The 12403-nt window shown below is 38.8% G+C and overlaps 1 protein-coding gene across 3 annotated transcripts in view; it reads left to right on the top strand.

Annotated features, from left to right (window-relative positions):
* The window catches only part of whrna (whirlin a), a 109379-nt gene that overhangs the window by 77387 nt on the left and 19589 nt on the right, over positions 1–12403 (top strand). For 2 of the 3 annotated variants that reach the window (XM_079898662.1, XM_079898661.1), the window contains exons 7-8: positions 7224–7436; positions 10193–10405. In XM_079898662.1, coding sequence (XP_079754788.1) covers positions 7224–7436; positions 10193–10405 — 426 coding nt within the window. Of the gene's footprint in view, positions 1–7223; positions 7437–10192; positions 10406–10994; positions 11028–12403 lie in introns of all 3 variants that reach the window. The other variant, XM_079898660.1, reaches the window with a different exon arrangement.

Genomic DNA, 12403 nt, shown 5'->3' with positions numbered 1-12403 from the left:
GCATCCTGATAAAGTTCCCTTGGCCTTTGGAATTAAAATAGCCCCACATCATTACATAGCCTTCACCATACCTGGAGATTGGCATGGAGTACTTTCCATAAGATCATCTCTCAATGCAAATCAAACTAGCTATTAGGCTAACTGAAATAAAACCATGCCAATCTCTAGGTATGGTTAAGGCTATGTGATGATGTGGGGCTATTTTAATTCCAAAGGCCAAGGGAACTTTATCAGGATGCATAGTATCCTGGATCCATGAAGTAACTGGCCTTTAAAAATAAAAATCTGCCTGCCTCTATGGGAATTTAACATAGGGGTGTCCAAACTTATGCACCCTGTATTTTAAGGAAGAACATTTATTTATTTACCATACATTATTCATTCACAAAGAAAATTGGTGTCCTTAAAGGTTGGATTTTTCCTCATTTTTTAAATTAAGGCATTAAGTTCAATTTCCAAAAGATGATTTTTTATTCCTCTTTTTAGTCAACTTTAGCATGGGTGTCTAAACTTATGCATAGCACTGTATGTATATATATATATCACTGCCCAACCATAAAAAGTCACTGTTTGGATTTAAATAGGCAAATGCTTACGAGTCTTTTTGATTGGATCATTAATGCAGTGATGATTATGTTTCGAGCATGTTATATGTTATATAACAGTTCTTGTAACCCTAATTGATGGAGTGTGTAGCTTTTCATTTCTTAAACATCCTTGTAGGAAGACGAATCATGGCCATATTCCAGGATGACAATGTCAAGATTCATCAGGCTCAAATTGTTAAAGAACGGTTGGAAGGGAGCATGAAGAATGATTTTCACACATGAATTGGCACCTCTGAGTCCAGACCTTAAATTCATTGAAAGTCTTTGGGATGTGCTGGAATTAGGGCTGCACAATTAATCTCAATTTACATGAAATCGCGCTTAAACCGATTAGGCTTATCGCGATTTTGATATAGCAAAGGCTGAGATTATTTTTTTTATGCGCAGCTTGTCACTGATGTACGGCTCTGTTAACGCTGCTCCATCTGAAAGCACTGCGAGTTTGAGTCACTTATATCGTGCATTTGAAAAAGCAACACGCGTTAAAACATCTTTCCAAACATGAGAAGCATTTATGAACCTCTTGTCCAACAAAAGACAACATTTAATAACATGCTTTTACTCCAAACTCACTTCGTAATGACAGTTGAGCATCCAGCATTTACAATCAGCCGTTCTGCACTGACAAGCTGCAAATTAAAATAATTGCAGCCTTTGCCAAATCACGTGCGGTTTCATTTTGATTAATTGTGCAGCCCTAGCTGGAATAGACTTTACAGAAAGCTTGACTCTTGCATTGACAATAAAAGATCTTGACCAAAAATGTATGGACCTCTTGATGGAAATAAATGTTATGCTGTTGTGATGCACTCTGTAAAGTCTACTCCAGCACATCCCAAATACTTTCCCAAAGAAAACAAATCAAAACTAAAGCCCCTCACGGACGACTGCTGCATAAACTAAAACAAAACACCAACATAAAGTCCAGGCCTGGTCCTCTCTCGTCCTTCACTGTTGTCACTCCTCCTTTTATCCTTCTGGAACTCCTCAGTGGGACTCGAGACCAGTGTGGCGCGCAGGTGACACTCATTAGCACTCGTCCAGCTGTCCTTGCCACAATTATATTCCTTATTCCTCTATTATAATTATAATATTATAAATATTTTTAACTTAAACAAGAATGATTGTAAATAGCTGTAAAGCTGTAATGGCTGTAAAGTGCATTTTCCCTCCATCCAAATTGTCATCTTCAACACTGTCACCATTTTGAGATTTGTTTGAAAACTTCTACTGACACCTGCACTCACAGGTTGTTTTTATGTTTGGTTTGTTCTGTATATAAGAAAGATTGCTTTTCTCAAAGAGCTTATCTCCGGTGTGCCTTTAGGACATCTATTGACTGCTCCGCTCTGCCACTGTTCTAAAAAGAGCTGTAAAAATCTATCATCTCTTCGGGAGAGACGTGCTCTTCTAAGCGCAGGACTTAATGTAGCTCAAGAGGGAGGAAATGAAGATCCAATTTCGACATGGGCCGTAGTCAGGCTGGGACGGTGATATAGTCTGAGAAGAACTGAGATCTTGTGCCTTGTTGAAAAGCTTAGTCATTCTCTCCATGTTGTCGGTTAGCATATTAAAACTCTGATAATGAGACCGATAGAGCTGTAACCGACAGAAGCTCCCGAACCCAAACTTTTGTCTTTTTAATTAACGTCTAACCAAGGTGACACTCATCTTGATCATCTAATTATTTAATTTCTTGCTCAGTGGCCTTATGTTTTTAGTAGTTAGAGGTAATGTGACAGGAGGAGTGAAATTAATTTGTTTTTGCTTCATTTTGATGGAGCAGAATGGCTTTAAAACACAATGCTAAAGTTTTAGTAATCTGCCATAAACCCTATTCGGACATGACTGGTTTAGGACGTTATAGAGAAATTTATCATTCATGTAACTTCATGTAAATTTTAATCCTGTCCGAATCTGCCATGTCTGTGTTTTTCTCACACAACCTAAGTAAAAATTCCAGGCCAAATTACATAGTGTTTTTTGGCAAACTCAACGGTCCTCTGAGAAATCTAATCCCGTCCGAATGCGAATGTCTGGGATTGCTGATATTATATTATGCTAACACTTCTCCTCATGTTTTTTTCTGACCTACCATTTGTGCAGCAATTTTTGGCATGCTTTCATTTCATTTTAATATGGATGATATCTGACGAAAAAAATTAATTATAAAATGAATAAATAGAGCCATAATTTTTATTTATAAAAAAAAAAAAAGGTTTTAATAATACATTCAAGTTATATCAGCAAGTAATTAATTAAAACACAAACGTCATATGGGATGCTGTCTATCTATCTATTTATCAATCTATCTATTTATCTCTCTCGTTCTAACTATCATTCTGTCTGTCTGTCTGTTTTTCTATATTGATCTATCATTCTATCTCTCTATCTATCTTTAATTCTATCAATCTATCTTATTTTATCTATCTATTGTGGCGGGAGGAGCAAACGACAGACACAGTGGGAGTGGGGTCAGGCTTCGGAGAGGCATTTATTAGATCTATCTATCTATCCGGAGAGGCATTTATTAACATAAATAAACATAAAATGTCCAAAAATGGGGGGAAATAAAGTGTTCAAACAAAAGGGATCTGGTGTGCTCGTCGTGCCAGGGAATCGTGAAGGATGGGTATAGTGAAGAGATGGGATGGGTCCAGGTAAGGGGGCGGTGTCCGGCGGTCGCACGCGCTGCGGCGGCTTCAGCATCGCGGCTTGTCCTCTTTATCCATGACAACTTGAGGAGAATAGCGGCCCGGCATCCTAGCCTGTCAGCGGCATCATGCATGGTTCTCCGTTCGGGCCGTGGGTCCGGCGTCTCACAACTCCATCGGCGCGGGAATCCCTCCGCGCTCCCTTCCTGGACCCACAAGGACACCAGTGTGCATGCACAGGGAAGAGACCGGTCTCCCGAGGAGAGGCACGGTGATGAGGCTTCATTATCTTCAGGTGTGCCTCATTACCCGCCGCCAATTCTCCTCTTCAGCGCCCCTCCTCTCCAATCACACCCACTCCAGTCAGGAACCTGGCGAAGGGTGGAGAGTTAAGGGACGGGGTGGCACTAATTACAAGGGTGGGGCAGCCATTTCGTCACTCTGTCTATCTATCTATCTATCTATCTATCTATCGTTCTATCTATCGTTCTATCTATATATCTATCTTCTATCGTTCTAACTATTGTTCTGTCTATCTATCTATCTGTCTATCTATATTGTTTTATCTATCTTTCATTCTATCTATCTATCGTCTGTCTATCTATCTATCTATCTATCTATCTATCTATATCGTTCTATCTATCATTCTGTCTATCGTTCTATCTATCTATCTATCTTGTTCTACCGTTCTAACTATCGTTCTGTCTGTCTATCTGTCTATCTATTTCATTCTATCTATGTATATCATTCTATCTATCTATAATCTGTCTGTCTATCTGTCTATCTTGTTCTATCTGTCTATCTTGTTCTATCTATCTTTCATTCTATCTATCTATCATCTGTCTGTCTGTCTATCTATCTATATCATTCTATCTATCGTTCTATCTATCTATGTATATCATTCCATCTATCGTTCTATCTATATATATATCTTGTTCTAACGTTCTAACTATCGTTCTGTCTGTCTATCTATCTATCTATATTGTCCTATCTTTCATTCTATCTATCTATCTATCTATCTATCTATCTATCTATCTATCTATCTATCTATCATCTGTCTGTCTGTCTATATATCTATCTATATCATTCTATCTATCATTCTATCTATCTATGTATATCATTCTATCTATCGTTCTATGTATATATCTATCTTGTTCTACCATTCTAACTATCGTTCTGTCTGTATGTCTATCTATCTATCTATCTGTCTATCTATATTGTTCTGTCATCTGTCTGTCTGTCTGTCTATCTGTCTATCTATCTATCTATCTATCTAATCATCTGTCTGTCTGTCTATCTAACTAAGTGCAGTTTTTGGTTGTATCGATTATTATACATTATTGACACAATTTCTTCCTGGCCCCAACCCTTTACTGCACTTCCCTGACCTTCATGTTGTTCAATCACTGCAAGGACAAGCCTCCTTTTAGTCCAGAAGCATATCCCCTATGACACTTTATTTTCTCATTTTTATATTTGTGGTCTATTTGATTGAAGAGAAAGTGCCTTTCTGCCCTTTTTTACAGCTGAGTTATCTCCAGTTCATTTAAGATAACGCTCAATCTGGGGCTAAATGATCTCATTCAGGCCCTATTCAAATTCACTGGGCTGTGATGTGTGGGGACACGGCTGGAGTTTCTGTCACACAATGCTGCAAAGTTCCGGCAGACAATACTCTTGGCCTGATTGTGCTGTCTTAAAGTTATGATATTGATCAGCAATTATGTGTTCCCGTGATTAAAGATGCTGTCAGTCGAGTTATGTCATAATGGGTATTCATGGAGATTGTAACACCAGAGATGCCGCATGATCGATCCCGTCTTGGTCGCTATCATTCTTAAAAAATTATAAAGACACATTTTTCTCTTGCTAGTTTTATTGATCATCTTTTGTTAGAGACATTCTCCACAACTTTTGCTTTTTTGTAATTGAGCAGTGATGCTAATATCCCAGAGTGCTCTGGAGGAAAGAGCTTTTGAACCTCTCATCATCAAACTAGACAAAGACACTTGTGTTCTCATCTGAGGAAGTGTTATAGATATATAAACTACTGTTCAAAAGTTTTTTAAAAAAAGAAATTGGTCAAAAGTGACAGTAAAGAATTTACACACAATTTTTTTTTTTTAAATATCAGACACTGTTCTTTTGAACTTTCCATTCAATAAAGAACCCTGAAAAAATACATTACAGTTCCCACAAAAATATTAGGCAGCACAAATGTTTTCAACATTGATAATTATAAGAAATGTCTCTTGAACACAAAATCAGCATATTAGAATAATTCCTGATGGATCATGTGACACTGAAGACTGGTGTAATTATGCTGAAATTCATCACAGGAATTAATTGCATTTTAAAATATATTAAAATGTTATTTTAAATTGTAATAATATTACAGTTTTATTTTTTTTAAAGAAATAAATGCAGCCTTGGTGCACATAAGATAATTATTTTAAAAACATTCAAAATCTTATCGCCCTTAATATTTATCTATATACTGTATATATATAGTATGAAAAAATAAAGATTGAGTAAAGTTAGTTGCATCGCTTTTTAAGTTAGTTCCACTCCAACACTGATCTGAGGGCTCAGTATTTATCTCTGCTGCAGAAGTAAGTCAAAGGAGTTTATCAGAAACAGTTTGTACTCCAGGTGAGGATGAATTAGAGTTCAAATGTAAAGCAACCTCAAGAGTTTCTAACCGAGGGAATCTATCTGAAATCCATGGATTTTCAGAATAAAACGAAGAGAAAAAGGAAATAAAGTAAATGGATCACATACATCATAGTCTTAAGTTACTCTCTTGGACTCTGGCCCTGGTGACAGTAATATATTAGTTCAGGACAGCATATTTTATTTATTATTTTATTTAGCCAAGTGCACTGTGGAACTTTCTAAAAAAAAATCTAATTATATTTAATAATTTTCTATCTATTTGTTCCCTTTGTCAATTTTGTTCTTAATCTCATTCTTTTTCTGTCTCTTCTTTGCGTTTGCAAGCAAATTTCTAGACTAGCTATTCCTCAATGTCCAGTATAGGACATTAGCCTCATGGTCAAACCGGTCAGGGAGTTTTCCTCAGAAATACTGTGAAAATAAATGGTCTGTCGTGTGATGTAACCAAAATGCATAAGTTCCTGTTGGAGTGCTCTACAAAAGAGCTCATCTAAGCTCTCATCGAGCTCACACATTGTTCTAAAGAGAAAGAAAAGAATAAGGGCAAGAATAGTTCAGGCATTATCAGCATTCACTCACCTCACCCACTGTTTCTGTCTGTAATGATCCAGCTCAGTTTAAATCCTTGTGGCTTTAGACGGTTTGATAACAGACACTGTTATGCTCGACCGCATCTGCAAACCAGACAGCCAACAAACATACATCTCCACCCAACAAAACCGTCAATAGACTGTTCAAGCAGACATAACTAGATCAAATGATTTTAAGGCATGTGATACACCTCTAATTGACCCAAAATTAACATCAAACTAATCAACTGGTCTATGCAATCCTGAATAGGTAAGTATGTAGTGAGCAAGTTAGTTTGGTTATCTAGTTTTCCAGATTGGTTTGCAAAAGTGTTGTGGTTTCATCCTTTGGCTGGAGAGCATGCCATTCCTAAGCTGAGCGTAACACAGATCGATGATCATGTTGACTCTGGAGCAGTGCTTTTTGATTAGGAGACTAATTAAAGGGAAAGCTGCTCTTGAGAAGAGAGGCTGAAACCTGAGAGAGAGAGAAAGAGAAAATAGGGAGAAGGGTTATGGAGATGTGATTTATGGTAGTGGCAATGAAGTCATGTTCTCATTTAAAAAAAAATAAAGATGGAAGATTTAAAGTGTGTGCTTTGAGACTCAGTGAGCCACCGACAGGTGTCTGAAGTTTAATATTAATATTAATATTAGTCTGCTCTTAAAATATTTGCATTTCTTCTTTTCACACTTTTCATTTTCCCTCTCCTCAGGGTGGCTTTTATAAAGGTGTGGCGGGATCTCAGGTGACTCTGTCCAGTTTGGTGAACCAGAGCAGGGCTATGCTGGAGGAGCAGGCGAGACATCTGCTGACCGAACCAGAGAGGCAGACCATGGGTTACTACATCCAAGAGTACCGTGATGGACACATCGGTGTTGAGCAGCTCGTCATGGCCCTCTTTGAGCTCTTCAATACACATGCCAAGGTGGAGACATTTACTTTTACTTTTATGCATTTGGCAGACAATTTCATCCAAAACGACTTGCATAGTATTTAAGGTATACTGTATATTTTTATCGGTTAACGCATTCACTGGGAATCGAGCACTTGGCATCATGCTCATCAAAAAACATGCATGTGATCTTGTTCGGACTTAACATATTCATAATAATAATAAATAACAATAATATGCCACCAACAGTTTTGCTCTTGACTTAATTTTTAGAACCATGTTTACCTTTCACTAAAAATAATTAAATAATGGTCATAGTTTACCAGAATCATTATAATAAATTATTATTAGTGATTTAGTAGATTTTTTTTTTTTTAGCATATTTAAACATTTTAACTTTATTTACTTTTGTTTCAGTTATTTTTACAATAATATGGTGTTATTATATGGTATGATAAAACTACACGTATTATGAATCTCTGCAAGTTTTATGAATCTTTTTAGTTTTTTTTTATGCTGATAATGCTAGATAATACCATGTTATTATAGTTATTTTGTAGTAACAAAATGTATAGGGTTTTTTTGTAGAAACGATGGCAGAAAAAAAAAATTAAGTAGGCCTGTGTGATATAGGTACACTACTGTTTAAAAAGTTTGGAATTTTCAGTATTTTTTTTTTTTTTAATTAAAGGTATAGAGGAGGATCTTTCCAAATTTTAGATAAGACCCGCCCTCTCCACTTTTTGAATAAGTTTGATTGATTCACCAGAATGATTGACAATTAGGAGGACCAATAGTATAGGTGATCCACCCGGAAGTAAAAAATCCTCCATTATACCTTTAATACCTCGTTTTAGCAAGGGTGCATTAAATTGATCAAAAGTGAAAGTAAAGACTTTTATAATGGTACAAATGATCTCTACTTTAAGTAAATAATGCTCTTTTGAACTTTATATTCATCAGAATAAGAATACTGATAAAAATATATTTGTTGATCATTTTAGAATTGATAATGATAATTAATAATTCATGAGCACTAAATCACCATATTAGAATTATTTGATCTTGTGGCAGAAGACTGGTGTTACGGAATGGCTGTGTCAATGAAGCACACGACGAAGGATGATTCCAGGAAATAGTCGTTTAATCAAAACCCACAAGGAACAGGAAGAGAAACTCAAAAACAACCATCCAACAAAGACGACGTTACTCCACATTACTCCCCCCTCCCAAAAGGCGCGACCTCGTGCCGTAATCCATACACAAGGGTGGGAGGGATACAGGGACCCAGGGCGGAGCAGGCAGTTCAGGGACTCAGGACGGTACTGGTTCAGGCGGCCATGGCGGAGATGGCCAGGGCGGATCAGCCATCGTGGCCTTTCCATGAGGTCCAGGTTTGGCCACTCTGGCTGGGGACCTATAGCCCCCCCAAAAATATTCTTGGGTGGAGCTATGGGCTTACTCTCAGGAACAGACACAGGCTCGGGAACAGACACAGGCTCGGGAACAGACACAGGCTCGGGAACAGGTCTTGGGACAGGAATAGGCTCTGACGTGGCAGCGGCCATCCTGGTTGAGGGCTTGGGCTGCGAGGCGGCCATCTTGGCCGGAGCCAAGGGCTCAGGCTTGACAGACATGACGTGACGAGACTCTGGAAGGGCGGTCTCGACGGGACGAGACTCTGGAAGGGCGGCTGCCATCTTGGAACGAGGCTCTGGAATGGCGGCGGCCATCTTAGGACGAAGTTCTGGAATGGTCTCAAGTTCACGGTTGTTGGAAAGGTCGATGGAGAACTGAGAACCACGGTGGGATAATACCCACTCAACAAAAGCCTCAAAGTTCTCTCAAGGTCCCACACCGGGCAGGCATGCCTTCGTCTCCGCATTGAGGCCTGTGTGGAAAAAAACACTTAATGAAAGGTTGGGGAAGGAGGTAAGGCACGCCAGGTCGAGAAAGGCCGTGGTGTGGGCCTCGAGAGAGAGAGCTGGTCCTGCTCTTGGAGAATCAGCAGCACTGCAGGATCCATCGTTCGGTTTAGGTCTGTCGTTGTGTTACGGAATGGCTGTGTCAATGAAGCACACAACGAAGGATGATTCCAGAAAATAGTCTTTTAATCAAAACCCACAAGGAACAGGAATAGAAACTCAAAAACAACCAACCAACAAAGACGACGACAGACAACTAGACAGTACAAGACTAAGACTTAAATACACAGGTGACAAGGAGGAACTGATTGACAAGATAAATGACACACAGCTGAACCAAAAGAACTAAAGAGGAGGGTTACCATGGGAACAAATGAATGGTGGGAAACTGAACAACAGAAATAAAGAATAGAGTCCAAAAACAAACAGACATACAACAACTTGAATAATGATGCTGAAAATTCAGCTTTGCCATCACAGGAATAAATTACATACATTGAAATATATTATAACAGAAAATAGTTATGTTAAATTGTAATAATATATTACAGTACTTATGTCTTTACCATATTTTTGATCAAATAAAAGACCCAACATTTTGAATGAGAGCATATCTACTTAAAAATGTTTAATTTAATACGCAATCTTTTTTTATTAAAGACTTCTATTGGCTGAATGAATTATTATTAATAAAACACATAATACTGACATTAACAGTATTATGGGCCATCATTGTCTGGTGATTTACAGCAAGTATAACCTCATATTACATTCACATTTATGAAGATAGTAAAACCCCTGAGATTAAAACAATCAACACGAGCCCGGTCACATTCACAGCTCTGTACGTGTGTGTATTTGCAGTTCTCTCTGCTGTCAGAGGTGAGGGGGCTCGTGACCCCTCAGGATGTGGAGAGATTTGACGGTCTGGTTCTGAAACGAGAGATCGAAGCCCTGAAGGCAAGGCAAGGGGGTGGAGCTGGATTTCAGGACTCCTTCTCCATGGTCTCGTACCCTGATACGCTGGCCTCCTCCTCAGCCAGCTTCATGACCAACACCACTCTCAGCTCTGCACGGGTAAGAGCAGGCACCCACATTTACAATGAGATTAACAACTTTCTTCGCACATAAGCAGGAACACTTGTGCCGCAATTATTATTGAATAAGACCCGGTGTCTGTAGGCCTATCTATAATCTATAATCAATAAGTGTTTAAGGCTCTGCGTCTGTATTTGTGTGGGATGAGTGGAAGGCATTGTTTTTGTGTGTGTGTGTCTGGGTATGTGTGTGACAGACATAAAAAAACTGTTCACAAAATTGCCGGGCAATTTGGGCACAAAGAAGGCGTGTGCAGATTACAAGGATACAAGATGAAGGGCTCTAAAGTTGCTGTGGGAAACAGCTTTTGTCCTTTCTGATGCAGGCTTTTTATGCCCATCGCTCGAAACCTGTCTGTACTCCTGTCTCACTCTGTCTGGACATGTCTCACCTCAACTCATCTACGTCTCGTTGTGAATGTGCAGCTGTTTAGATTTGTACTTGTCTCAGGGGTGTTGGTGTGACAGATGGAGAAGTGTTTTGTGATGGATTTTTAAGCCTGCTGACTCCCAGTGTAAATTGCAGGAACAGTTTAACACCCAATTCCCTATCCCTCTCAATAAAACAGGAAAGACTGCTCTGGCTGATAGATATGATGGAGGTAGGTTAAACAATCTCTCACTTAAATTTACAAAATGTACCATAGTAACCATCGTTTCCACTGTAATACCATACAAAATACCATTAGTAACCCCATAACTAAGTACTGTAGTAATATTCAGCACGGTTTGTCCTGCATCATTTGTTCGGCAAATATGAATGATACGGAATATTGAGAAGTGTGCTATTAAATTTCAAAGCGAAACGTAAGTAATAAAATTGTTGAAAAATTCACTTATATTATTAACATTGAAGGAGTTACTTGAACAATATCTTTAGGGACCAGAATATCATAGAGCCTTATGTTGGGGATAATTTTTGTCAAGTAACCAACCAAACAGAACTACATAGGAACACAAAAAATATATACTTAGAGCTTGTTAGCAACAGCATTGAATGCAAAAAAATACTACCAGACCACCTTATTAACTCCCTAGCAATGACCCACAATACCCTAGAATTGATTCAGCGACACTCAAATTATAGTTTCTTTTTTAATACCTAAAATCTTAGTGGAAAATATGGTTACTATGGTAAAATTTTGTTAGGGTATGTAAACATGCATGATCACAAACGTACATGCATTTAGTTTAAACTACGTGCGTTTTGGGGTTGGGTTTGTCTCTTTTGCTAACACACACACATATTAAAGAATGAGTTTGCTTTTTCTATCTTTGGTTTCTTTTGAATACTCACGCACACATACAGGAAGCACATTCTTCATTCTCTGCATGGATTGATCCCTCTGAAAGTCCCTCACGTCTGATGTCTGTCTGTGTGTATATGTGTGGGTTGCAGTGATCAGACACACAGTAAGTGCATGCATGTTGCAAATCAAAAATGTGTCCGCTGTGACTTTGTACCTCTTCATCATGGGTCATTTGTCTGTATGTATGAGTGTGTGTGTGCACTTTGGAAATGAGCGAACATATTTGTATGCAAGCTTTGTTCGTGGCCCTCCTCTGTGGATCGGTGTTGTTGTAAGCTTGCCAGCTCTGGCTCCAGTAATTACAAGAAGCAGCGGCGGCCCACACCGCAGCCCTGCGGAGCACCGCAGACGAAACGTTCGCTCTGGGACTCTCATCCTGGTACCGCACCTCATCAGCCATATGCAGAGCTGTCACAGCAGATAAGCCCCCCCAGACAAAAAAAAAAAAGAAAAAAAAAAAAAGTCTCACAGAGAGCATCCTGATTTATGCTCTAGTGGAGCACAGTAGGGGATTGTGGGAAGGTGAAGGACCTGAGCCAGCACAGTACAATGTCTGTGCTCTCTGAGTCTGCTCTTCTGTCTGTTTTAGCTTGAAGAAGAAATGAATGACTGCGTCCAGCCAGATTTGTCATATGGGTCAAAAGTGGTTTGATGTCATTGGCTAATTG

Source organism: Squalius cephalus (assembly GCF_949319135.1).
Source record: "Squalius cephalus genome assembly, chromosome: 17".
Lineage (NCBI taxonomy): Eukaryota > Metazoa > Chordata > Actinopteri > Cypriniformes > Leuciscidae > Squalius > Squalius cephalus.
This window is presented reverse-complemented; position numbering and strand designations above follow the sequence as displayed.